This window comes from Cherax quadricarinatus, chromosome 27 (assembly GCF_038502225.1).
Source record: "Cherax quadricarinatus isolate ZL_2023a chromosome 27, ASM3850222v1, whole genome shotgun sequence".
In the NCBI taxonomy this organism is placed as follows: Eukaryota; Metazoa; Arthropoda; class Malacostraca; order Decapoda; family Parastacidae; genus Cherax; species Cherax quadricarinatus.
Genome location: NC_091318.1, coordinates 27,185,104 through 27,198,183, shown reverse-complemented (window position 1 = coordinate 27,198,183; position 13,080 = coordinate 27,185,104). Strand labels below are relative to the sequence as shown.

At 40.6% G+C, this 13,080-nt stretch overlaps 1 protein-coding gene across 2 annotated transcripts in view; it reads right to left on the bottom strand.

Annotated features, from left to right (window-relative positions):
- Positions 1 to 1,056: 1,056 nt before the first annotated feature.
- LOC128691114 (ADP-ribosylation factor-like protein 4C) overlaps positions 1,057 to 13,080 on the bottom strand; it is a 72,979-nt gene continuing 60,955 nt past the window's right edge. Inside the window, exons 2-4 of one of the 2 annotated variants that reach the window (XM_070089156.1) lie at positions 8,734 to 8,910; positions 7,283 to 7,399; positions 1,057 to 5,806 (exon numbers count right to left, since the gene is read on the bottom strand). In XM_070089156.1, the coding sequence (XP_069945257.1) occupies positions 5,750 to 5,806; positions 7,283 to 7,399; positions 8,734 to 8,910 (351 nt within the window). In that variant the 3' untranslated portion in view covers positions 1,057 to 5,749. Of the gene's footprint in view, positions 5,811 to 7,282; positions 7,400 to 8,733; positions 8,911 to 13,080 lie in introns of both variants that reach the window. The other variant, XM_053779925.2, reaches the window with a different exon arrangement.

The following is a 13,080-nucleotide window of genomic DNA, read 5'->3' as shown; positions in this document are numbered from 1 at the left end:
CCAACTACTGTATCTACACTTGAGGTATATATCAAATATATGACGGTATGTAATGGTATATATACTTTGTCACGGTATATATATACTAGTACTGTAATATGGTATATAGTGCTTTAATGTGATGGTAAATATACTATTGCTTTAATATGGTATATATACTAGTACGTTGTGACATTTTAATATGATGGTATATATTGTAGTGCTGTAATGTGATGGTATATACTACTACTATGTCATTACACACACACACACACACACACATATATATATATATATATATATATATATATATATATATATATATATATATATATATATATATATAAAATATATATATATATATATATATATATATATAATATATATATTTATATATATATAATATATATATATATATATAAAATATATATATATATATATATATATATATATATATATATATATATATATATATATATATATATATATATATATATATATTTATATATATATATATATATTTATATATATATATATATATTTTATATATATATATATATATTTATATATATATATATATATATTTTATTATATATATTATGTATATATATATATTATATATATTATGTATATATATATATATATATATATATATATATATATATATATATATATATATATATATATATATATATATATATATATATATATATATATATATATATATATATATATATATATATATATAATTATAATATATACATACACCAGTATTGTTATTGTATATACACTAGTGCTATAAGTGTTGTTTGTATAAAGGACGCTGCCTTAAGGCTACATATCACCTGAACACCATCACTCATGGACACTTTAAATAGTAAAATAGAGATTAATATAAACTCAGTGTGAATACACTGAGACCACTTGATGTATAAACACTGATACACACCCAGACACATCCCACTCAGTGCATATAACCTTGAACGTTCCTGTACAATAATACTTTATAAAGCCGTGGAGAATGGTAATTGTTATTAAATATTTTGACCAAAACACCAGGTTTAAAGAAAACAAGAATTAAATAATGGCAAATATTTTTTTTCACAATTTTTTATCGGTTTTTCAAACAAAGTTCACACCGCCTTGAATGCAAGAACATGAGTCAGGGATCAAATTCTAGGGAAATCAGCCTCTCAACCTCACGGGTGAGAGGGCGAGGCTACCACTGCACCACTGATCATTGCCAGTCGTGTAGTACGTGATTTGGTGCAAGAGTGGGGGCGGGGGGTCTATCACAACCCAAAGACTCGAGATATTGGTTCGGATTGTTTTAATGATAGTTGGTACAGTGGTCACCTAGGACTTGGAATCGAATCCCTTTTACCCCCTTATCAGGTTCTACATTTGTGCTTGTTTTGGCGTGGGTATAGAAAAAAATATGTAATTTTAACTGTCTTCAACAATACATTTAAGTTTACCAAACCATACCCCCGGGCGGGATTGAACCCGCGGGTTCAATCCCGGCCGGGGGTATGGTTTGTTTGCAATCGTGTCATTACGATTTCTTAAGTCACATTTAAGTTTAACCATAATTCTGTTCATTCAAGTAAGTAATTTGACTAGTTGTTTTCAAAATATAACACATCAGCCAGCAAATAGATATGATCTCATAATTCTTCACAACTTCTAAACTAGGCATATTAACCAAACAATAAATATAACTCGTCCATCCATAAGTTAGTGTTGACAGAAACTCAGTACAGTAACAACTCGACAGAAATTTGTTAGTGCCTTCAGGAGAAACGGGTTTCGAGGGGAGATTCCCTACATACTACAATTATAAATATCTACGAACCTAACAATGGACTTGGGGCACCTCGTTCGAAACCCAACTCTCCTACAAACCCCAGCTCAAACTGTATTCCAAAAACTACTGTACGAAAAGCTCTGTATCAGTATAATAATTATGTACATCATGAAGCTTAGCGAGTGTTATCGACATCTACCAAAGCTCTGTGGACAAGTACCTCAGGCCGCATCTCTTACCATCTTCTATACAACATATCACAGAGAAAATGCGTGAAAAAATCTTTGTCTAAGTCGGCAACTGTATTAAAAATCCCGCCGGGGTTAATATGGTGGTTTACTGCTAGTGATGTGGGTACACTGGTGACGTCCTTTGGTTGGTTCAGAGACAAGATCAGGATGACACAATAACCGATGGACTCATTGTCGTATTAAAGGATAACTGGGATTCTGTTCAGTAACTTATAACTTCAAATCTTACAAATGCGCGTCTGTGTGTGTGTGTGGGGGGGGGGTGTAATCATATTATACCATATCTGAATTTACAGAATATTTTTTTTCTACCAATTCTGAAAACAGCAAAATTAAGTTTTTTGATCACAGCCCAAATTAGACAAGAATTTGTGTTAAATCCGCTGAAAATATTAGCTATTTTGTAGTCTATAATGCTGACTGTCATGAACCATCAGCAGAGAAAGATCTAATTGGTAAGAAAAAATTACGATAATAAAACTAACATTTGAAAATAATAGGTATTTCCCGTGCTCATACAAACAATTATAGCACAAAATATATATTTATTTAAACAGTAACTAGTGTAATCTATATATATATATAAAGCTTCTATTATTGACCGAAAAGGATATCAAATATTTAAAAAAAAATCCTACAATGTAAACTTTAAGTGAATGAAATGATGTTTTGTCGACAATTGTAAATCCACAGATACAAGAAGTTTTGTTTAGTTGGGACAACGTTATTCTGTGACAGCTTTATTAAATCATGACTTAATACAGCTCTACAAAGCGAAACGTTTTCTCGATGAAAGGTTGTTCTTCAGCTTGTGTCTGTCTTCATCTAGACAACATTTCGGTAAGTCCTAGACCAAACTGGTTTATCCCTCTTCTAGACTTAAACGCCGCCTGAACCTATCTAAAACTTCAGCCTTAATCTTCTCAAAACTGGACTACTGAGACCATCATTATTGTATTCATCAGCAACTCCTCGCTACTCGAAACTTGAGCCTAGTAATCATGAAGATTACGCTTGTCTCGGAAATTTTTAACCTCCCCCAGACTAGCGCCTGCAAACAGAGGCGAGGCCAGCTCCATCTTTGTTTGTCTCGGTGCTCTTCTATCGTTCCCAGTCCAAAGTCTGTATAAAGACACAAACGCCTTTTTGACCCCCCCTCCCCGGTCATTGGGAGGTTGGGACACCTGCTCTCTTCTATTTCCTTCTCTTCTATGACCTTTACGATACTTCCAGGTATAGAAAACAATTATGGATATCAGTAGCTCTAATTTACTCCATCGTCGCATAAAATTAATATATTTTTTTAAAGAGACACTTTAGCAACACGGGTGGCGAAACGTTTCCATATTAAAGACACCCAAGTGTTGCAAAAGTGTCATATTCATCAACTTGTTTCTAAATTATTTATATAACATATTTCAATGTCTTCTTGAATCTGTCTCTCAGCGTTCCTAAGATAACGGAGTAGGAACGTTGCAGCAAGCCTACTGGCCCATATACGGTAGGTATTTCTAAAATTCAACCCTTTCTACCCATATATATATATATATATATGAACATAAAGGTGGAACACTACAGTAGGCCTACAGGCCCATGCCGGGCAAGTGCGTCTCAAATCTAAATCCTCTGAGTGAAATATTTGTCAAACCCAAAGAAATATTTGAATCTTAGTGCCTGCCTCTCCCAATAGTTAAAAAGTGCTCTGTTATTTTAACGCACGAGAGTTTACATGTCCTTGTCACTTCTCACCTGACGTGTGATACTCTTTACCTGACTACTACTGGCCTCCTCCTCACCTCTCCTCTTTTTTTTATCAGTCCCTGGATGATACTGGTCAAGGATGGAGCGAAACGCCTTCTTACGTAAATTTTGAGTTATTCCAGCTGTGGTATAGTGACTTATTCTTCAAGGCTAATTGTTGCATAATAAGAAAAATCAAAGTTACTTTGTTATGCTGTGACGTGCACACATCTGGCATACTGATCAGGTGCATAAAATCACTGATTGGTTGAAACATACTTTGTTAGGTTTGAAGCCTATCGGCTGCACGAGGATCATTGTAGCTGTCTTTCACCTGTACTCTAACATCAAGAATACTTTAATCCCTTAAATACGGATGAAAGTAAACGCTTAGTGTATATACAGGGGAAAATATACGCCTTCTTGTGTTTACACTAGAAGAGATATATACTATGGTATATATATACTTGAGATATATACGCCGATCAGTGTATATACTTGAAAGATATATAGATATATACACCCTTCAGTATATATTCACTGAGAGATGTACATCTCTGTGCGTATGTAGTTGCTAAAGCCAGTAATACTTCCTTTACACACACACACACACACACACACACACACACACACACACACACACACACACACACACACATATATATATATATATATATATATATATATATATATATATATATATATATATATATATATATATATATATATATATATACATTAATAATTTGAATACATTATATAAATTCTTTATCACAACCAGGCGCAGCCTCCTGGAAGTCAGTCCTAACCTAATCTAGCCTATTCCGTCCAATCCTAGCATTTATATAAAGTTTTCAATCTAATCCAACCTTCTTATCTAGCTTGTGTGTCCAGTCCAAACTTCTAATTATCTACGTACTCTTCCCATCAACCATTCACCACAATTATCGTTTTTCCTTATTTACGTCTGGAATAGAGGATAAATGATATAAACAAGGCAGTTATGACATATAAATCACAGTCATATAAACACCGAGTTATTCTCTAATATATATCTCAGTTATATGTGGGAGGGTGTCTTCAAGGGCTCTTGTTCGTAAGAATTGGTTCAAATTAACTAATTACCACCCACTCCCTAGGCGCTGTATAAGCCCTGCGGGTCAAGCGCTTCCAAATATATAAGCTTTCTTAACAGACATCTTGAAAGACATTATTCGCTGTTATCTAACTCTACACTGATTAATCCCCTGAAGGGAGGTGCCTGGGTGTCAGTGAAGGGCTCTTGATTCAAAGAACTGGGGCTCTCTCTTTTCTCAGATTAGATCTGTTTGCCTCTCATTCCCCCCAAGTGCTGTGTGGACCTTACGCTTCCCCGTGATAATGGTAATTGTTTCGAGGATTCGTATTCCAGTTAGCTCCCCCAGCTGGGAATGGTGGGATTAGGATTTGGGAATTCTACCCCTTCCTATTCCCCACTGCAGGATCCCATCCAGCAGCAGCACACAGCGGCACCACCACCTGTAGCAGCAGCGGTAGTACCGCCTGCAGCATCAAAACGAAGCAACAGTATCAAGCAGGGGAACCACCACCACCTGCAGCGGCACTATCATCGCCACCACCTGCAGCAGCACCACCATCACCACCTGTAGGAGCACAGCGTAGTGGCACCACCATCCCTCACACCACCTACAACATAAAGATGACGGGTGGTCATATTATCACCAACAGGAGAGCTGGAAACTAGTCTTCACTCAAGCTGGCAGGAAACACTACACATAGGTAGCCCGACTTCTCCCTCCCCACCAGCAACAACACCACGACGACGACGGAGGTGGCGATGGCGACGAATACGACGACGACGAGGGCAGCGAAGGCGACCGACAGCTGGCTTGGGGGGCGACCAACTAGTCGGAGGTGGAGGATCATCTAGGCTTCTTCTTGCTAGTCTTGGAGAGACGTCGTTGTTTGTGGATCATCTCGTAGAGGTGTTCCAGAGCGTCGTCCAGACCTTCTCCAGTGATGGCGCACGCTGGCTGGCCAGATATATACAACAATTAATTAAATAGCAGAGGCAGAGAGAGAGAGACTGATCACCACCTCAGGTGACAGCAATATATGTACACAAATATGATAATAAACATGTTTATTGGGGTAAATAGCAGAACAGATGAAAAGTAGCCAGATCTAATCACCATCACAACCCTTGTAGTTTAGCGCTTCTTTTTTATTATAATCACCATCACAGAAACTAGGCTAACGGGAATAATAACACGTTATTTTTTTCAAAGCAACCTCCACACTAAGACAAAACAAGGAACTTAGGAAAAATGGTCCTGCCAGTGAGTCAACAAGGATGGACCTAGTTTGTCCATTGAAAACATTCACATCATGGAGTTCCTAAAGGTGCAGGAAACTAGAAGAGCAGCCGCCTCCACCTATTGAGTTCTAGATATTTTGGTTGACTGTAGTAGTCATACAAAATAGCTGAGAGATCCTCAATGGACAAAATATACCTTTAGGGCATTAAATCTGATTCTCATTCCTTAGGCGCTGTGGGACCCATAAGTGTTTAGTGCTCACCAGGGAATATAATAATACTAAAGGTGCAACGGTCCTTAACATTTTGACCTTTAATATTTAAAGTTATGTAATAATTCTGATGTCTGATTGTCTAGTGGAAGTGGGCTTAAAAGGCTGAGGGAAAGAAGGGACTGTAGGTATAATTAAGTTAATAAATGGGATACAATAAGATGTGAACCTTAGTGATTAATATGATTATTCTCCTTTATTAATAAGTATTCTTTATTCCCCGTCGTCTTAATCTCTGTTATCCCCTACTTTTCTTTATTTCTATATCCAGTTTACCCCTTCTAATATCTCTTATTCTAAATTCCTCTAATTCCATGGTAATTTATTTTCTTTTTATTTCCTGGTGCAATTTTTATTTCCCCAGCCTCATTTTTTGCCATTAAGATCATGCCACTAAACCCCCCCCCTCATTCCTTAATCACCATGGCAACGGAGTTGAGATAATGGACGCCATTAAGAAGTCTGCTCATCTGAAGGTTAATGAGACTTAATGAAGTAGTTAGTGGTGTGTTAATTGGTTTGTTAAGGGTCTCTGGTAAGAGGACTGTGTAGTAATTAGCATTAGTGGTGGTGGGCGGTTTTGATGGTAGTAGGGATGGTGGGTGGTGATGGCAGTAGTAGGGATGGTGGTTGTGGGAGTGATGGTGGTGATGGTACTTGTAGGGATGGTGGTGGTGGTGGTGGTGATGGTACTAGTAGGGGTGGTGGGTAGTGGTGATTGTACTAGTAGGGATGGTGGGTGGTGGTGATGGTAGTAGAGATGGATGGTGGTGATGAGTTCTACTTCCCGGAGTGGAAAAACTCTGGGAACTCATCAAAGAAATATAAAAGGTTATGGTTGTGTCTCTAAAGCCTCCGAGTGCCCCTAACATACCTGTATCAAGTCTCGAGAGTGACTCAGCCACCAGTAACATACCTGTATATGCCAGAGATGAGTGTTGCCCAGTTCTGCTATCCCTAGTAGCCTCTCAATCTCTAAGGGATCCTTGGCTCCTGGCAAATCCTGTTTGTTGGCTAGCACTAAGATTGGAACCTGTGGACAAAAGGTTATTATTTATTATTATTAAACTAGTGAGAGGCAGAGGAATGGAAGAAGGGAGATTAATGAAAGGAAGAAGTAATGTAGAGATTATGGGAAAGGGGAGAGGTAGACAGGGAAGATAAACGGAGATGAGAGGGTATGCAATGTTTAGGGAGAGGGGAATGGAGAAACGAGGGGTGTAGAGAGAGACTCATTTTTTCACTACAATAAAGCAAGCAAAAAAAAAAGATATAAAAATATTTAATTACTGTTTTACTGGTTACATCATTGAGTTACGAGTTATTGTGTGTGTTCATCTCATCTCTTTACGTTACACTGCAGGTTAGACGAGATTAGCAAGTTTAATATTTTGTGATTATACACTCATACCCATATTCACACATACTGATATCCCACAACGCATACCCACGCATACACCCACTCGCACTCACATCATTGCTATTCCTCAGACCCACATCAACATCTCTACCCACACTCTTAACCTTAGTGCCATACACTCATTCTTTTCCATGTCGTGGGCAGAGCGAGACGTATGGGCAAGTCTCTTTCGATTTGCTGCCCCTCTTCACCTATTAGTAAATAGGTAATTGGATGTTAGTGGACTGTTGTGGGTTTTATCCTGAGAGTGAGACGAGGGTTGACATCCTCCTGGGAGGGAGTGGCATCCTGGGAGGGAGGGTACCCACGAGCATAGCTCTAACATAAATAACAATTACTTTCCCAGGCTGTTCATACAAGCTTCCTATAAGTTTACATATGCTATTTCTGTACATTAAGTTACATTAAATTAGGTTAAGTTATTGCATAAACATATAAGAAAATGTACTTATTGACAAATGAAAAACAATTTCGATTCCTCAGACAAAATGGCCGGAAGCAACAAAGATACGTTCAAAATCGTGCGATTATAATTTGTGGTGGCGAGAATGAGTTCCATACTCCTGCCCATATCACATGCCAGGCGCATCGTGAATTACGTACAAATTGTCTTGCAACCCCACGCCTGATAAAGCATATCAAGTCACGGAACAGGTGAGGTTTGAACGTATGCAAAGCGAGTTCTAAAACTCGTAGGCCAGAACGTGATGTGATTGCAATCGTGTCATGATTTCGTAAGTCCCCATAAAGCATACCAAGAAACAGAGGCACGCACAGAGGTACGCGACGGTACTAGTTCTGGAATTAAGGGGCCATAAACTGTGCGTAAGAGACAAGGAAATGAAGCCTCTTGTGCGTTAAATAACTTGGTAAGAAACATCATAGAAACTAAACCCACTTGTCCGTTTTTAGACCTTGACAAGAGAGACTGGAGGAACTTAACCCACCTGTGCGTTCTCGGGTAACTTCGCAGTTTTGTAGAGCTCACACCTGGCCTCCTCTAGTCTCTCCAGGTCGACAGAGTCTACCACGAAGACGATACCGTCAGTGCAGCGGGTGTAGGAGCGCCACAGTGGCCTTATCTTCTCCTGACCACCCACGTCCCAGATCAGGAAGCTGGTGCCCTGTAGAATAAGACAGTACAGAGTTAATGAGCAATTATTGTGGCTTCCATTTCTTATTGATACGGATTATTATTAATAGTAGGAGGAAGCAGCAAATGGTAGGTGAGTTTTCGTAGGCAGAGGTACATAGGCAGTCAGTAGATGAGTTATCGTAGGAAGAGGAGGTAGGAGGCAGTCAGTAGGAGGTTAGTTACCTTTGAAGGAGGTAGGAGGCAGTCTGGCTGGGAATTATCGTAGGGAGCAGAGGAGGGTAGGCAGTTTGTGTACGGCCTTGAACCTCGGAGGCGTCAGATTCATCCTGAAGGAGTCTCACGAAGGATCTGTGTTCCTCTTGGCTTGCGAGCAGAGGGATGTTGTTTAGTTGGAAATGGTGGTTGTGTCTTGCTTTTACCACCATCACTACCAACCACCACCACAGCTGCCGCCGTTATCACCACCACCCACCACCACCCACCATCACCACCACCCACCATCACCACCACCCACGACCACCACCACCACACACACACCCACCACCACTACAGCCACCACCACCAACCCCTCAAATCTTCAAAAGAGATCATAGCTCCCTACCAAACTTTCCCGTTCTGAAATTTAAATAAAGTGATTTGCATATCTCTTTAAAATGTAAACGGAGCTTCACGTTATCCACCTTGATGGATTATTCTTATCCAGTTTCTTTTTCATTCATAATCCAGAATTTGCATTTATATTCACTCCTAAATATAAAGTTGTCGTTTTATGCGCCAGGTGTTAATAGTCGTTATCCAGTCGTCTATCATCTTTATCCATCACTGCAGCACTGATAAATCCTTATGCATTACTAATACGAAACACACACACACACACACACATACATCAAGGGTGGGAGATAAAGACTGGTCATTAGCTGTGTAAATCTCAAGGCAACAGCAGGCAGCAGCAGCAGGCAGCAGCAGCAGCAGGCAGCAGCAGCAGTAGCAACATCAGTAGCAGCAGCAGCAGCAGCAGCAGCAGCAACAGTAGCAACATCAGCAGCAGCAGCAGCAACAGTAGCAACATCAGTAGCAGCAGCAGCAGCAGCAACAGTAGCAACAGTAGCAACATCAGTAGCAGCAGCAACAGTAGCAACATCAGTAGCAGCAGCAACAGTAGCAACATCAGTAGCAGCAGCAGCAGCAGCAGCAGCAGCAGCAGCAGCAGCAGTAGCAACAGTAGCAACATCAGTAGCAGCAGCAGCAGCAGCAACAGTAGCAACAGTAGCAACATCAGTAGCAGCAGCAACAGTAGCAACATCAGTAGCAGCAGCAACAGTAGCAACATCAGTAGCAGCAGCAACAGTAGCAACATCAGTAGCAGCAGCAGTAGCAGCAGCAGCAGCAGCAGCAGCAGCAGCAGCAGTAGCAACAGTAGTAACATCAGTAGCAGCAGCAGCAGCAGCAGCAGCAGCAGCAGCAGGAGAAGGAGGAGGCAGCAGCAGACAAGTTGATGTTAAAGCTACTGCTAAAAGCTCCCCCTTCCCCCCTCCCTCCACTCTACCTCTTTCCTCTCTCCCTAACCTCCACTCTACCTTTCTCTCCAGTCTCCCTCCACTCTTCCTCCTTCTACTATAATATGCACTCTTCTCCACTCTCTTTTGTTCTCTTTCACCTCTTTTCTCCTCGATTTCTTTTATATTTTTTAGTATTTTTTTTCATTTCCTCTCCCTCATTTTTATTCCTCCACTCATCTTTCCTTGTCACCTCCTTCTCTCATCTCCCTTTATCACTTCCTCCCCTTTTACCTTTATTCTGTCTGTCTGTCTGTCTCTGTCTCTGTCTCTGTCTCTCTCTCTCTCTCTCTCTCTCTCTCTCCACTTTCTATCTTACTAACCTCTCTCTCAATACCACTCTATCTTCCCATTCCAGACCTCCTCTTTCTATATTATTCTGCACTTTCTCTCATTTCCCTTCCCCTTATCTCTTTCATCACTTCTCCCATTCCTCTCTCCTCCCTCTCCACTTCCCCTTTCTCATCTACCCCTTTCATTCTCGTGATGCTGTCACAAGCGCCCTCGTGAGGTATATGTTGAGGCAGGATCCCAATGACTGGGAGGTGAGGGCTCTCTCTCTCTCTCTCTCTCTCTCTCTCTCTCTCTCTCTCTCTCTCTCTCTCTGTATCTCTGTCTCTCTCTCTATCTGTATCTCTCTCTCTATCTGTATCTCTCTCTCTCTCTCTCTCTCTCTCTCTCTCTCTCTCTCTCTCTGAGTGTGTATCTCTCTTCAATGCTCCCAGACACATATACACAAACACGAAGGGGCGGAGCCAGGAACCGAGATTCGAGACCCCTGCGACCACAAATAAGTGAGTACACACCCTGGCAACTATGTATACATGGAGTTTACTTGGAGAGGGTGTACACACACACACACACGGGGCCAGGAGCTAAGACTCGACCCCTGCAACCACAAATAGGTGAGTACGCACACACACACACACACACACACACACACACTGTCTAATCGACATGTGCCTAGGACAAAATGGTAACTAACACACATGTCCCTGTTTGCAGATGATGTGAAGTTAATGAGGAGAATTAAATCTGATGAGGACCAGGCAGGACTTCAAAGAGACCTGGACAGACTGGACACCTGGTCCAGCAAATGGCTTCTCGAATTTAATCCTGCCAAATGCAAAGTCATGAAGATAGGGGAAGGGCACAGAAGACCACAGACAGAGTATAGGCTAGGTGGCCAAAGACTGCAAACCTCACTCAAGGAGAAAGATCTTGGGGTGAGTATAACACCGAGCATGTCTCCGGAAGCACACATCAATCAGACAACTGCTGCAGCATATGGGCGCCTGGCAAACCTGAGAACAGCATTCCGATACCTTAGTAAGGAATCGTTCAAGACACTTTACACCGTGTATGTCAGGCCCATACTGGAGTATGCAGCACCTGTTTGGAACCCGCACTTGATAAAGCACGTCAAGAAACTAGAGAAAGTACAAAGGTTTGCGACAAGGTTAGTTCCAGAGCTAACGGGAATGTCCTATGAAGAAAGATTAAGGGAAATCGGCCTGACGACACTGGAGGACAGGAGGGTCAGGGGAGACATGATAACGACATATAAAATACTGCGTGGAATAGACAAGTTGGACAAAGACAGGATGTTCCAGGGAGGGGACACAGAAACAAGAGGCCACAATTGGAAGTTGAAGACACAAATGAGTCAGATATTAGGAAGTATTTCTTCAGTCATAGAGTTGTAAGGCAGTGGAATAGCCTAGAAAATGACGTAGTGGAGGCAGGAACCATACACAGTTTTAAGACGAGGTTTGATAAAACTCATGGAGCGGGGAGAGAGAGGGCCCAGTAGCAACCGGTGAAGAGGCGGGGCCAGGAGCTAAGACTCGACCCCTGCAACCACAAATAGGTGAGTACAAATAGGTGAGTACACACAAACATACACATACACACAGTCCTTGAGTAGTCAGGAAGTGGAATAGCCTAGCAAGTGAGGTAGTGGAGGCAGGAACCACACATAGCTTTAAGATGAGGTATGATAAAGCTCATGGAGCAGGGAGAGAGAGGACCTAGTAGCACTCAGTGAAGAAGTGGGGCTAGGAGCCGAGTCTCGACCCTTGCAACCATAATTAGGTGAGTACACACACACACACACACACACACACACACGCACACACGTGAAGCAGTATCGCTGAATAGTGCTCCCAGGATTTAGCGTTCTAGTGGCTGTCCTAAGATATTATTAGCGGTCATCGTATGTGAGTGAATCAGTGAACATACCTAGAAGAGTGTAATAGCTTTCAAGAGTGCGAATAATGTGATAAGATCAAGAATTTTACAATTTAAATTTGAATGAAATTTGAGTGAGGGAGGGTAGCAGTCAGCTGATCAGGCTACTGGCCGCAGTGTTGACACAAAATATCCAAACAGTTAATTGGGTTAACGGTGTGATCTGAAATATTAACAAATACATATGTTAGTTGGTTATAACAGCAGTGTAGTGATAAGGTCATAAAAGAGTGATTAAGTAAATACTGAAAGTAAGAAAAAATTAGTCAATCCCCAGCTGTTGGTGTTGTGAATGTAGCTAACATCATCAGACTTGTTATGACCATAATACTGTACTAAAGAAAAAAGAGGGAATACCAAGTCTTAAAAGAAAAAGAAAATAAAAACTTGAA